The 14,613-nt window shown below is 39.7% G+C and overlaps 1 protein-coding gene across 2 annotated transcripts in view; it reads right to left on the reverse strand.

Moving 5' to 3' along the window:
* THRB (thyroid hormone receptor beta) overlaps window positions 1-14,613 on the reverse strand; it is a 183,832-nt gene that overhangs the window by 19,702 nt on the left and 149,517 nt on the right. For both annotated transcript variants that reach the window (XM_063303893.1, XM_063303892.1), the window contains 3 exons: window positions 11,724-11,824; window positions 8,953-9,100; window positions 5,807-6,012 (listed from right to left, as the gene is read on the reverse strand). In XM_063303893.1, coding sequence (XP_063159963.1) covers window positions 5,807-6,012; window positions 8,953-9,100; window positions 11,724-11,824 — 455 coding nt within the window. The remainder of the gene's footprint in view (window positions 1-5,806; window positions 6,013-8,952; window positions 9,101-11,723; window positions 11,825-14,613) is intronic.

The following is a 14,613-nucleotide window of genomic DNA, read 5'->3' on the forward strand; positions in this document are numbered from 1 at the left end:
AGGCAAGAGAGGTCGCACAGGCGCGATCCTGTCCAAGGCCCTGGCTGCGGCCCTATTCCAGGCCGCGGCCAGGACCTCCACTGGACCGTGCAGCAGATCCTCGGGAATAACCCCCAGCTCCCTCTGAAACCTTACCGGGTCCATCAGTTGCTGGGGGCAGACCAATCGAATGGGTCCTGCCTTCCTGCGGAGTGGGGTGGCACAATAGAATCTCAGGGTTACCAGGGCGTGGTCTGACCATGTCAACGGGGACAGATCTAACTCTCCCCTCAGATCACATTGCCATTGCTCAGACAAGAAAATCAAGGGGGTGACACCACTGTCTTGTGTCGGGTCTCAAATAATCTGGGACAGGCCCATGGCTGCCATGGTAGCCATGAACTCCCGAGCTGCCTCCGAGGCACGTCCCAGGGATGGCAGGTTGAAGTCTCCCAGAACCGTAATTCTGGGAAACTCCACCGCCAACCCCAAGACAGCCTCCAGCAGCTCAGGCAGGGAGGTTGCTACACAGCAGGGAGGCTGGTACAATAGCAACACCCCCAACTGTTCTTGGGAACCCAGCTTGAAAAACAGGGTCTTACAACCAGCCACTTACGGAGCAGTGCCCCTGAAGGCCACTAAAGATTCTCTGATGACAAATGCCACCCCTCCTCCCCTGCTCCAGTGTCTCACCTGGAACCCAGCTGGGCACAGTTCAGAAAGGGCTACTCTCCCTTTGGAACCCAGCCAGGTCTCAGTGATACACACTAGGTCTGCTCCCTCCTCTGCGATCAAGTCACATATGAGGGGGGCTTTGTTGTTTGCTGACCTGACATTAAAAAGCAGCAGCCAGAGACCAGGGCTCTTGAGGATCTGCTGTCCAGGGCCTGGGTATGACCACGGAGGGTGGGAACATGCCATCGGTATTAAGCACCAGGGGCGTCTTCCCCAAAGACGGCCGGCCCTGCAGGTTCCATCATTAACATCCCTGGCCCATTACCACCTTGACCTGATAGCCTGCCCCACAGCCTCCCGTTTCCTAGTCCAGTAGCTTCCACTCCCAGACCTCTGGAAATCCTGGGTTTAATCAAGGGACCCTTTCTCCACACATCCATCCTCTCACACACAATCCACCCTGGGTGATGGAGGGACCCCCCAGCACACCAGCTCTCGCTTTTGGCACTGTTGGGTCATAGCCACTGTCCACACCCTTACTGTGCCCCACCCTCAACTTCTCTCACTAGTAGAGGTGAGACACTCCAGCCACTCCTAACCACCAACTGTCTCTCACTAGGGTGGGTAGCTTGCATACCATCAGCCAATCCTAACCCACTCCTGTGTATCTCACCTATGGGGGGGAGTACCTCACTCACACCAAGGGCCCCCAACCCTCTGTCACCTAATATGATGGGAATGGGGAGTCCTCTGCTTCCCCCAACAGATCCCTTAAGATCTTAAAAACCATGGGGTATTACCCCCAAAACCACTCTACCCCCCAAGTCCTTCACACTTCGGGGGTTTCCCCCACCCAAGTCCATCACCCTACCAAGCCTCAGTCCACCCTGTTGATATTCAGCTTGCCATCAAGGCCGGTCTTCCACCCAGGCCCTCCATCTCAAACAAGAGGCACAGCAGTCTCTAAGGCCGCCACCCCTCACCAAGGCCCACAGGAGCTTCCCTGGAGTCCGTCGTCACCCCAAAGCTTGGTGCACTCCATTGCTCTGCTGTCCCCTCAGAAGCCACCAAGGCTGTAGGGATCCACCCCGTTCACTCCTGCCAGCACAAGCTCCAGCCTCCAGCTCCGTCCGCTAGGCCCACCATCTTCCACCACCTAGCTGAAGCCACCCAGTCTGTCAAGGGGTGCTGCCCCGTCTATCAAGGGGTGTCTGCTGGGGGGCATCCACCGGGGGTTGCAGGGGCTCGCTGGGATCCACCAGGGTCTGCCAGGGTCCACAGAAGGTCCGTCCAAATCCACCCCATGTTTGTCACCGCCACCACCAGAATCCTCCGCCAACAAAAAGCTCTGCCACTTCCTTCAAGGGGGGATCCCACCTGTCTCCTGTCTCTCAAATCCAACCCGATTTTAAGGTCGGAAAGCCCACCAATTCCCTCCTCAGCTCCCCAGCTGACATGGGAGCTAAAAAGCAGCTAAACAGCAGGTTTGTGGGGGCTGGTAGAGACCTGGGTCCTCCCCCCTAGAAAGCTGTGATCAGCGTCTTCGCCCTGGTCCCCATCTTGGATTTACTCAGTTATGTACTGTATCTCAATTAATAGCTGCATAATTTGTCCAATCCATACATTGATATTTAAATTAAGGTTGGAAGATCTGAAGGATCAGGTTGGAGACAGATCATAATGGAGAAAATCCTGCTATGTGGTTGCTGGGAGTTGACATTGGCTTAATGAACATAGTCAATTGATCGATCAATCACTCTTTCCCTTGGAAAAGAAAACTGGCTTGCAATTCTGTGGCCGTGTCTAAATTAAAATTAGAAGGGGAACAAATAAAGTTAGCAAGGTCTGTTAATAATAGACAAAGTAATCCTAATCTCTTCGTATGACTGCCCTAAAGACATCTGCCCCAAAACAAAAAGGCACAGAAGTTTTCCTAGTGTTCTGCTGCAAGAGAGGAAGGATAACTACTCTAGAATGTGATCTAGTTCAACTTAATAAAGAGTTTGAAACAAAACAATGTGAGAAGTAGGTTTGATCAAAAGAAAAGGAGAACAGAGTACCCTGTTGAAAGACAGAGTTATCTCACTCAGAATTTTCCTTTTAGCAGTAGTCAGCTAGATGTCTCAGAGCCTACTTTTTAATTTACTTTTATGTCAGGGCAAATTCTGCATGCTACATGGACATGTATACTTCTGCCTTTCCTATGTTTCAGCATATGGAAAAGTTCCCATAAAAGTTTCTGGTATTAACATTCAGTATCTGGATTATGCGTTAAAACTGGGTGATGGCCATTGAGATTATGTCACTTAATGATTTCTGCCAACAGTTTATCCAGGTTTTGTCTGATCTTGCTATTGACAGCTATTTGTACTAATATTAAATTATCATATTTTATGTATTTGTTTATTTTTGTGATAGCTGTCTGTGTTGTATGGTTTTACAATTAGATGAAAATAAGAAGCCCTTATAAACTTCTTAAACGAATACTCTAAATTGGCTTCTCCAACTGACATGCAGAATGCTCTGGTTATCCCATGCACTACCATTTTTTTCCTACTTCCTTCTCATACCATTGTTGGAATGATTTATTCCTTATTAATATGGGCTGATGGGTCAACCATTAGCAGGCAGCAAAGAGATTTGTGTGTATGTTTTTTGGCAGCCACCTATGTGTTGAAGAGCTGGAGCTTGAGCAAAGGTTTTGCTCTGGGGATCAGTTTAGGAACTGTAAACTACTCTAAGAACAGTATGAGAAGAGATGAAGTGAAGAACCAGGGCTTCCTTGGGAACAGCAGCCACTGGAAAAGGAATGCCTCACTTCACAGGCCACAGAAGTAGAACAGCCAGATACTTTCAATTACATTTTCAATTACATCATTAAGCCAAGGGTGGGATAACAATTTCAGAGCTTCCCTTTCTCTATGTCTACTGCGTGACTAATCCAGTTACAAAAGGGAAAAAAGAGTGACAGTGAAAGCTAGAGTTCTGGTTTCCCTCATAAAGCAGCCCAGGGACAGCAGACCTGCTGGACCAATTTGAGCCAAGCAGATTTCTGCCTCCAGTTGCGTCATCTCAAGCCTTCTCCTTCATGCACCATGATTGTCCAGATGAAAGGTCTTCAGCTGGGATAAAAGGGAAAAAACACTTCCCACACTTCTTTGGGCTGCCTCCATTGTGGGCTGATGATAGACAGGTGCTGGTGTAAGTACATGTCCTCTGGAAACAATCAATGGGGTGTCTTCACTCAGGGCAAGGAGGCTGTGTGGATGGGGCCAGGCTTGACTCCAGGGAATTGGAGCACACCAGTATCTTAGTAATTTGTTCCACAATCAATTTGCTCTCACCATTAGGAAATCTTTCCTTACGTTCAACTGGAATTTGTCTTTCCATAATTTAAGATAATTAAGGTCCTACTCCCTGGAGCAAAACAGCCTGGTGCTCTTGGTCTTCTTGTCATGTTCACTGATTCAATGTAGTTTATACATCGTAACGTTTCACATGCCATGGCGCTGACGCGCGTTTCTGTTTGGGAGGGAGCTGCTGTGAAGCCTCTGTATCTATGTTCATTTCAATGGAATGTGTTTGGGTTATGTGCTCTGTTCAAGGACTTTTCCCGCAGACCATCAGAAACTGTTAGGAGCACCTGGGATTGTGAACGTGGGAAGATTCTACGGGGGGGGGGGGAGGGATTTCATTTGCACCAAGGGTTTTTAGTTTGAATTTGGCACGCTTTCATCATTCTCAGCTTTCTCTGTGATCCTGCATACTATTCTTTAATAAATCAGATATCTTTGAATTCCTGTTCATGAGTCTGATAGTGTTTCAGAATAGGCAACCATTACACTTCTTTTATGAAATTATTGTAGGAAAATCACTATGATACCTCATAATTCAAACATTCAGACTTCACTTTTCACTTTACAAAAAATTCCTAAACAGTGACAAGGACCACTGTATTGGTTTCAGTTTGTCCATTTAGTTTAGAAGGTACACAACCTCAGACTTTTGAGGCCTCCTAAAGGTACTACTGAATTATAGTTTTTGCTGTGATAGGAGGAAGAATATTAAATAAATGGGGAATAGTTATATATGATCATAAACTTTAATTAATGTGATTTAACTTCTATGTAAATTAAATAAAATTTATTATTTTTTTTACCTTGCTTCTACGCATTTGTTTATTCCAACCCAGCCCATTTTTGGTTGTGGCCCTCAGATTGAAAAAAGTTCTGCCCTGTTGGATTAGAATTTACCCCAAGACCCAGTACAGAAAATTATGGAATACAAGAAAAATCCAGTAATATAACATGTTTCACTTTTTTTTAAGTAATGGACTGAAGATTTTTATATCATTCTGCTATTACCCAAAACCAAACCTTTCTCCTCTAGGAGGAGCTCTTATAACTTGAAAATATCCATATTTAAGTAAGAAAATATAAAATGGGTAAGGATAATAATTACTAAATTATTACTAAATACTAAATGTGCAGTAACAGTATGAAAAATAACAGTCCATATGCTAGGATAGTCCCAATGACATCAGTGGTTTCCATGGAGCTTTATCAGAAGATTACCATGAAGGATTTTTGTTTATTTACTGCAGTAATCATGTGAGGCATAACCATGTGTTCATAAGCTATTGTGTTCTATTTTTTAAAATTATTACTGCACAATACAAACAACAATCTTTTCTCCATATACAAAACTATGCTGCATTTTTTTAATATACAACTCACGATCACAAAACATGGTGACATCCACTAGTACAGATGGCATTAAAACACAATTAAACAAATTAAAGGAAGGCAAGTCTATCAGGGAATATTAGTCATGCAGTCTCCTGAACTCCCACCTATGCAAACCTTTGGCAGCCAAGGGTGGCATTTACATTTGGGAGGAGCTCAAGGGTGGCAGTGGGTGGGGTGGTGATGCAAATGGGTGGGCTAGGAATTTGTTTTCTTGGGTTTGGAGGAAGGATTTTGAGATCTTTGTTTTTTTCTAGTTATATTAACCCTACAATATAGTGTCCATGGGTTTCTTGCATCAAAATGGCAAAAACCATCCCATGAATGTTCAGCAAGTACAGTTACTGTGGGCTGCAGGTTCTCCACCCTTGTCACAGGCAAAGGCTCTAAACTGTTGTAGCACCTACCAAAAATTTCCTTTTCTGTTTCCAGTGGCTTCCTTGTGCGTTTGTGGCCACATGTGCTTCCGTAACAATTTTAATAAGCTCCCATTCCTCATCTGTCGGTTCAGGTTTCACTCCAATTGTTTTCTGTAATTCTTCTCGACGTCTTTTCTCCCGATTTTCCTCAATCAGTTTTCTTTTTGCTAGTCGCTTGCTGTCATCCAACACCACTAACCAGGAGAGAACATATTACAGAAAAAGAGACTAGAAACACTTCTTATATGGAACTCACTATCTCTTTTGGTGTTTAAGGTAATACCCTATCTTGGTAGTGAACAAATAACAGAATGACTAGTCAGTGCAAAATCTGGAGCTTTTATATCTAGTAAAGCACATCCTCCAAGATCAAATCAATTCCAAGTCATGGAAATTCATGGGAAAACAAAACTATGATTTTGGTGCTATTATTTCTGGCCTATTCTATGTAATAGTAAGTTGAACACTTTAAAAAACCCTCGTCAGATCTCTCTGTAGGGATATAAATATCTTCAAGATCCAAAGTTGAGGCAGAGAATATTAAAATAAAATATTCCAATTTTGTGTGCATTCTAAAACAAGAAAGGGTACAAAAATAGCTGGGATAATCACATGATCTTCCATATCCAATGATGTATGAGGGAATCATGGAGCTATGCCATTACAGCCATCACCCATGGAAAGTGGGGATCATCCAAAAGAGCCTTACATGAATCAAGATGTATATATGAAGGGTTCCACCACATAAAAAGAGAATCCTGACTGACCAACAATTGACTGCCACAAAGAGGACCCTCAAGTATAGAGATTCCCTTCAGAAAGATAAAGAACGTATGGCAAGGGACATCTATGAGCTCTTTCCCACACCCTGATGATGTGTTCTCCTGTGCTGGAGATTGGAGAAAAGACGGAAAGTCACTGCCCTCACAGCAGTCTTTTTGCTATGCCTCGAAAATGAGGCCAGCAAACTTGCTACCTTCACATGAGGGGGCGAGCAATGATTTCTGTTGCTGCTGCTGCTGGTGGGAGAGCAAGGGGCAGACTTTTCCCCTTCTCCCCCTGCCCCCTGCACAGATCCCTTGGTGCTTCCCACTATGGTGATCGCTGCCCTTACCTCTGTGGTTGCCGAGGAAAACTGCTAATGCCCTTTATGACAAACGCAGCAATGCTGGGGCAGTGAGGCTCCCTACAATCTCTGAGGTTGGGACAGGGAGATTACTGATAGGAATACTGGCCTCATGGAATACAACTTTCACAAGGTACAAGTATTCATACCAAAGCCAAGAAAGAAAAAAATTGGCTGCCAAACAACACTTTGTTCTTTCCGGCAGCCAAAAGAGAAATGGCCATGGACGTGCAGAGGCTTGTGGCCAGCTGGGATGGTCCTGCAGCAGGCCAGTTGGAGCCCTGTAAGTTCCTTCACGCTCCTCCACCACATGAGTGAGAACAAGAAGGGCTTGTAATATTTTTGACTGAAAACACTAGTTTCCTGCCAGATCATCTTAATTTGGCTTTAGCCTGCTTCAGGGACAGGTCGTCCCCAAGATGGAGTCTCTAGTGTGAGAACATAACCTCAATGGCTGGCAGGCTGGCCCCTGTCGAGAAAGGGTGACGATGATCCCATGTCCAATGTAGGCATCATCAAGAGTAAAGCTAGTCAGAAAATCCAGTTATATTATGTGAAACAGTGGAGAGGGGAGATGAGGTGATTTCTGGTCAAGTTATAAACCTAAGAAAAGTAAATCTAACCCTCTTTGTCACTAAATGATAAAGCATTTTTTACTACCCATTTTTTATCCCAAATCTAGAAGAAAAAAAATGCTGCATAGAAATATTTTGCCCAAAATGATTGTGTCCAATCATCCCTACTCAATGGTACAGAACACATTTTGCATGCAAATGATCACAGGTTAACTATTTAGGCTTTCTAATTAAAAGGATGAAGGAGAGATGTAGGAAAGACCTTTCATACCTGAAGAGACACTGCCAGTCAGAATAGACATAGTGTATAAGCACCTAGGTAGAATCCTGTTGGATCAGATCAAAGGACTGCCAAGAATAGCATTCAGCTGCTATTAGATACTTAGAGGGACCCAGACAGAGTTCTTGAGCATAGTACTACTATCCCATTCTTATATTACTCAACAAATGGTATTTAGAAGTATACTACCTATGATACTAAGATAATATCTAGACATCGTGATTAGTAACTTGATTATTCATAAGCTAAATGGTTTTGAAAAACATTTTTTTATGTTCTAAAAATCTAAACACCTCTTTAACGGTTTCCCTTGACATTAAGTCCAGTCGTGTCTGACTCTAGGGGGCGGTGCTCATCTCTGTTTCAAAGCCGAAGAGCCGGTGTTTGTCCGTAGACAGTTCCGTGGTCATGTGGCCGGCATGACTACACGGAACGCCGTTACCTGCCCGCCGAAGCAGTACCTATTAATCTACTCACATTTGCATGTTTTCGAACTGCTAGGTTGGCAGGAGACCTCTTTACACATGCAGAAAAAATTATTGGATTGCTTTCCTAATATTCTTAATAAGATTTTTAACTGTCTATATTCTCATAAACTGTTAAGACTAATATGCTGAGGTTGACATTTTTAATTTCAATTACTCCAATTCACAGCAATCAAGATGCTACTGCAAATATCCTGAGAAACTTTGGGAATACAAACTTACAAAGAGTTAACTTTGCAGCCATATCCTCTAGTTTCTTAGAAGTGAAATAATGTTCCTTTTCTTTCTGGCTAAAAATAAAACAAACAACTGCAGGATGACTCATTCAACAACACCATCCAACTTCCCATTTTTCCAAATCTTTAAGCTTGATTTCCCCCCCCCCCCCTCTGCAAGACATTGCTCAAAAATGTTCCCACTCCTGTGATAGAAACTGTTCATCTCCTTAATATTGCACAAAATCATTCTGGCCAGAAGAAAGCCTAATCTTTTCAAGAGTAAACAGAAAATTAAAGCCCTGCAGAAAATTAATGGAACACATCAATCAATATTCTCAACCAGTGTATAAAAATATAAATTAAAAATTGGGAGAAAAATCCTGATAATTACATTTACTGAAATAAACATGTCTAATGAAAACAAACGACATTTAAAAAAAAGGAGCTTACAATCTGTTGCCATGCCAACATAGATGCATTTCTTGAAGCGACATTCCTGGCACTGGTTTCTTGTGACTTTGTCTATCACACATTTTCCTTCGTATTTACAGGAGTAAGTTGGATGAAGATTTTTTTGAATTGTTCTTCGGAAAAAACCCTATATGCATAGGGATTTGCAAAAAACACCAAATTACTCACTTTTCTGGATACAGTATTATAAATCATTAAGAATATGGAATATAATTCTAGAATTGCAGTTTCTTTGGTTTCTCAGCCTGGAATCTGAAGCTCAACTATGATATTAAGTTACAGTACAGCCTACCCATAAATTCTGGGCATCAGTTTTACATTTTATTTAATTTTTCAGAAGATGGTTTTAGAAGTAAATCTTGGCAAACAAGAACATGCATCATACTGAACTGCACTGGTTTCAACTATTTACTTCGAGAAATTGTACAGATGTTGTATTTAACTCTTGTTCAGTTGCTATCAATGATAAGAGCTTATTTCAAGAAAATAAGATTAGGACTGACAGATTTTTCCAGTTCATGGAGTGTTCTCTTAAACAAGGTGGAGATTAGTAATTATTGTATATTGTTGATATCCCAACCCTCCAAAAATCCTGTGACATCTGGAAATAATCACACCAGGTGTTTTATAATTAAAACAGCACAGATGGATATTAACTTTTGGATGATATTTGAATGCACATAAGACAGGTACAAAGTAGATTTTATACCATTAAACTTTAGGTGGACTCAATTCATAGATTGACCAGACACATCTTAAGAACATTTTCTATGCCATAATATACTGAACATCTTTATCTGAAATAGGTGTAAGAATGGCTTAGATATGATTCCTGTTTATGATTCTAATGGTCATGAAATCCCTTTTAATTCTATACTAACTTGTATAAAACAGCATCTGATTCCCATCTCCTGTGCTGAGTTATGAAGAAACCAGAAGTTGAAACTAGTTATGAAGAGAGCAGAGAGCTTCCTTATTATTCAGCTCTAGAACAGTTTTGAAGATGAATAACAGACTCAGTGAATCAATGGTAACATGCCTGGTTCACATATGACAGTAGGGAACTAAAATTAAAAATGAAAAACTCTTTGGTACATTTAATTATATTTAATTAAATGTAAATTGATTAACATTTCATAAGGAGAATTGTGAAACAGAGACTTGAATGATTTAAGAATGTTATTATGAAGTGATTTATGGAATACATTAGGCAAAATTTAGTGCATCTTAAAGAATGGCCTGGCTCACACACTACACTAAGCCACTAAGTAGCTACTTGATTCTGACTTAGTGTAATGTATGAAATGCTTCATATCACTCCCAACATTAAACATTCAAGTTATGCGAGAACCCAACACATTTTTTATCTTGTTCCTGCATTGCTATCTCCCTTCTTTTCCTACACTCACATTTAAATCAATATTCAACAGATGCCCATTATATAAACTGAAAATAAAGATTCATGCTTAGGGGAACGTATAAAAGAGCTATCATGGCAATATATTTTACAACTGAACTGGAGTGTTTATGTTTTACTTTTTTCAATTACATTCTTAGTTAGGACAACTTCGCTGGAAAAGTAAAGTGAAGAAAATGTTATTACTAATGGTCTGATTTTGTAATGAGAGATAATTGGCTAATATGAGCTGGATGATTAAAAAAAGTTTTCAAAGAGGTTTTTTTTTTTTTTTTAAGAAAAGGTGGTGGGAGAAAAGGTTTTCGAAATCACAGGCACAGATTATCCTAGATGCACTGCTTATTCCTTTGGATAAACACTTGGCCTGAGGCAGATGGAGACCAGGAGAAGATCCAGCTTCCAAAAATCTTTACGGCATAACTTGTGGGCTACTTGAGGCCTTTGAAACCCCCCAAGAACATGCTATTGGAATTTGGTAGCAGTTCACTTATTCTTTTAAACTAAATAATACAATGTATACATCTCTGACAGGTTTAGTACAACTATTTTATTAAAAAAATATCCCCAACTCTTTTATCACAAAAAATGGAATCAAAATTTGTTCTCTACTTTCAGTGATATCATTTTGTCACTATTTTTCACCCTGCAGCCTAGGACACACAAACACACACACACACACACACACATCTTGCCCAGCCCTGCTTTAAAATTGATATAAACTCACATCTGGTGATAGCCATAATAGAAGAGAGGATTGGACTCTGAAATTAACATTAATAAATGACAGAAGTTGCAAGGTAGCAAGGAAAACATAGTCCCAGTCAGCACAACTAGATTTCTTATATAAAACACCTATTGTTCCAAAGAACGTACTGGGTCTATGGTGATTTATACTGCCTTCTTCAAAAAATCCAAAAATCCACAAAAAACAAGTTTTCAAAAATATTTATCCTTCTTTCTGGGAAGAGATCCTTCTTTCTGGGAAGGGAATTACAAAAAAATAAAGGAGGGGAAAGAGTAAGGTGGTAACTACTCAATAGAAAGAAGTGCAGAAGTCATAATTTTATATTTTCTTGTGTTTTTCTTACCTTACTTTGATTTTTTTATACTTTTATTGTATTTAAAATAAAAATCAATTAATAAAAAGATACCCTTCTTTCCATTGCAAGTGGCAAACATTAATTCTATGATACTAAAAATGGAATATTCTTGTTTTGTTCCATATAACACATGCTGTTCCCTAACTGGCATTTCCATTTATGTAATATCCATTACTGGAGATCAAACTAGCTTATGATTTCCAGCTCTTATCTCTTTACTCTGCTATTATTACCTTGCAACCTTCACAAGTGATACAACGATAGTGATATCCAGTGGCCTTGTCACCACAAACAACACATAACTCGTCCTTGTCTAAGTAACTGGGAATGTACCCTGCAAAGAATAAGAGAGAAAGAGACTTTATCAATGAAAAAAATAACCTGAAAAAGAATCCTCATTATTTAATGCATGCCAATGTCACTTACTACCCTGACGTAACAATTTCTTAAACAGAGGTAGGAAATGCATAGACACTGAACAGCCTGAATCAAGATATTATAAAATCCAAAAAGAAAATTATTAGGAAGCTGAAATTGCTAAAAAAAAAAACAACATTGTTGCCAGAATCAACATGTATCCATGCAATGCACAATCTATCCAAGATTAAGAATTTAAAAGATCAATTTCAACGCACAGTATTTAAGCACATGCTTAGCTCCTCCAACTTACTACAAATAAAGTAGAAAAACTAACAACTCTCAATGCCTTTATTTTCTCTGTCTTTACAAAAAGATAACATGTGCAGATAAAATGGGAGGTGCTATCCATTAGCCCAATGCCTACAGCCTAACGAAGTAAAGTATGTTTAGCCACTATATGTACCTGATGGATGGGGCGGAGAGAAAAACGAAGGCATGAGATACAGAAAAGCAAATCTGTAAAACAGTTCATGAGCAAAAGAAGTCTATAGGCAGGATGTACTTTTCTTTTCAACGTGCAAAAGCTTAATATGCCACCACTTCTTTTTGTGTAGGAAATCAGGAAATTCATATCATGGAAACCTGCAACAATCTTGCAACAGTATGAAAATTTAATTACCAGAATGGAACAGTTAAGCAAACTTTATGCAGGTTCAACTACAGTAGTTCAGTCTCACTTAGGATACCAACTATACATTCTGTAAATGGAAAGCTTTCTCCTAATGTTAAAAATGATTAATGATTAGCACATCAGCAAATCAAGGACACGTCAGCCAGATTCAGCCACTGGGAAATTCATGCATAATCATGAATTAAGTACAGAGGAATATTATCCAAGAGTAGCTGTAAATGATTTAGTATCTATGTAAAACTAACCTAACTTATTTAGTTACTTATAAAATGCATGTGCTGTTTCTTAAAGTGGGCTTTTCCAGATGGGACATAGCTAAATATCCTAAAACCACTATCTAAAAATATAAACAGAGAGCCTGTTGTAGTGGTGAACCAGGAGACTGGGAGTTCTAATCCCACCTGAGGCATGAAAGCCAGCTGGGTGACTTTGGGCCAGTCCCTCTCTCTCAGCCCAACCCACCTCACAGGACTGTTGTTGTGGGGAGAAGAGAAGGAGGAAGGAGTATTAGGTATGTTCACTGCCTTGACCAAATATTTAAAAAGTCAGGATAAAAATCAAATAATAATAATAATAATAATAATAATAATAATAATAATAATCCCCAAAACAGAATCAGTTTAGGAAAATATTGAATAAATATTTAAATAGAATCAATTAGGCAAAATATTGAAAAAAGAATGAATTAAAATAATTAGTTAAGAAAGCATCTAAAACATTCTATTATAAATCTAGTTTGCTCTCAGAGAAACTGAGAGAAAATATCTTACAAAAATTGGATTCTGAAAAAAGAACTGAAAGCAGAAACATACAGTACATATCAGGTTTTATATGAAAGAGTCATGAACTTCCATTATTTTTCTTATACTGGTTATACTACTTTTACATTTAAGTAATATTTGCTTTTAGGTAATGATCTAATTAAGTATATTCACGTAATCTTTTAAAAAAAACAAAATAGGGGAATAAGTAATTAGTAAACATGTTCTATGAGCAATTACTGTGGATACAATTTAGGTCAGAATGTTTTTTATGGTAAATACATAGGATTTTAATATGGATGTCATGTTATAGTTCCATTCGTAGAAGAATGACACATTTCATATGAACATTGGCTTTACCAGAAAATAAGAGGAGCCATTTATAAATCAAGTCATTATAAGGAATTAGGTTTCCTATAATGTCAGTTAAAGCACTCCTTTAAAAGCTTTTGTAAATAGGATTTTTAGCTTTAGAAGGTATACCTATTTCTTTATCTTTCATTGGTTTATTTTTTAACTTTCTGATTTATTTTCTCTTTATATTTTTAAAATTATATGTGTGGAAAAGAATGAAGGTAAATGATATATGCATAGCAGAAGCAAGCAATTTGCAGCAATAATGCATTCAACACACACCCTTCTTTCACTGAGATACAGTAGTTGCTCACTTCTGGTGTGAGTCATGGATGACTGAAGACGTCTCCAGGAATGAGCAGGGACGACGACTGCTGTGCAGAACGAAAGACTGGCGAATAGACTGGTCCTTCAAATTTCTCCAGAGAAGGAGAGATCAGGAGATCGCCCATGAGTGCCCTGAATGGCAGCTCCTTGAGAGGAGGCTATGGTCTCCTGTGAGTTTGAGCGTCAGGAGCCGAGGGAAATGATACCTTTGTTCTCAACAGCAGCGAAGCTTTTCTTAAGGACATAAAGCCAGCCGAACTCATTTTCTAATCATCTTTGGAAATCTTCAGTTTAACAATTAAGTCAATTTATACACCTCAAAAGACAAATATCACTGTGAATGATGAGTTAACTGAACCATGACATATACAAAAAGGAACAAGACAAGGATGCCCTTTGTCACCTTTGCTCTTTATTTTGGTGCTGGAAGTCTTTAATAGAGATGTTAGAAGAGACGAACAAATAAAGGGTTTAAAGATTAAAAAAGACGTTTTTAAACTGAGAGTTTTTGCTGATGATTTAGTTTTGATAGTACCCTTTGGATACTGCAGAACAACTGATGAAGAAACTGAAAGAATTTGGGTCATTGACGGGTCTTAAAATAAATAAACAAAAAAATAAAAATGTTAA

This window comes from Candoia aspera, chromosome 4 (genome assembly GCF_035149785.1).
Source record: "Candoia aspera isolate rCanAsp1 chromosome 4, rCanAsp1.hap2, whole genome shotgun sequence".
Taxonomy (NCBI): Eukaryota; Metazoa; Chordata; class Lepidosauria; order Squamata; family Boidae; genus Candoia; species Candoia aspera.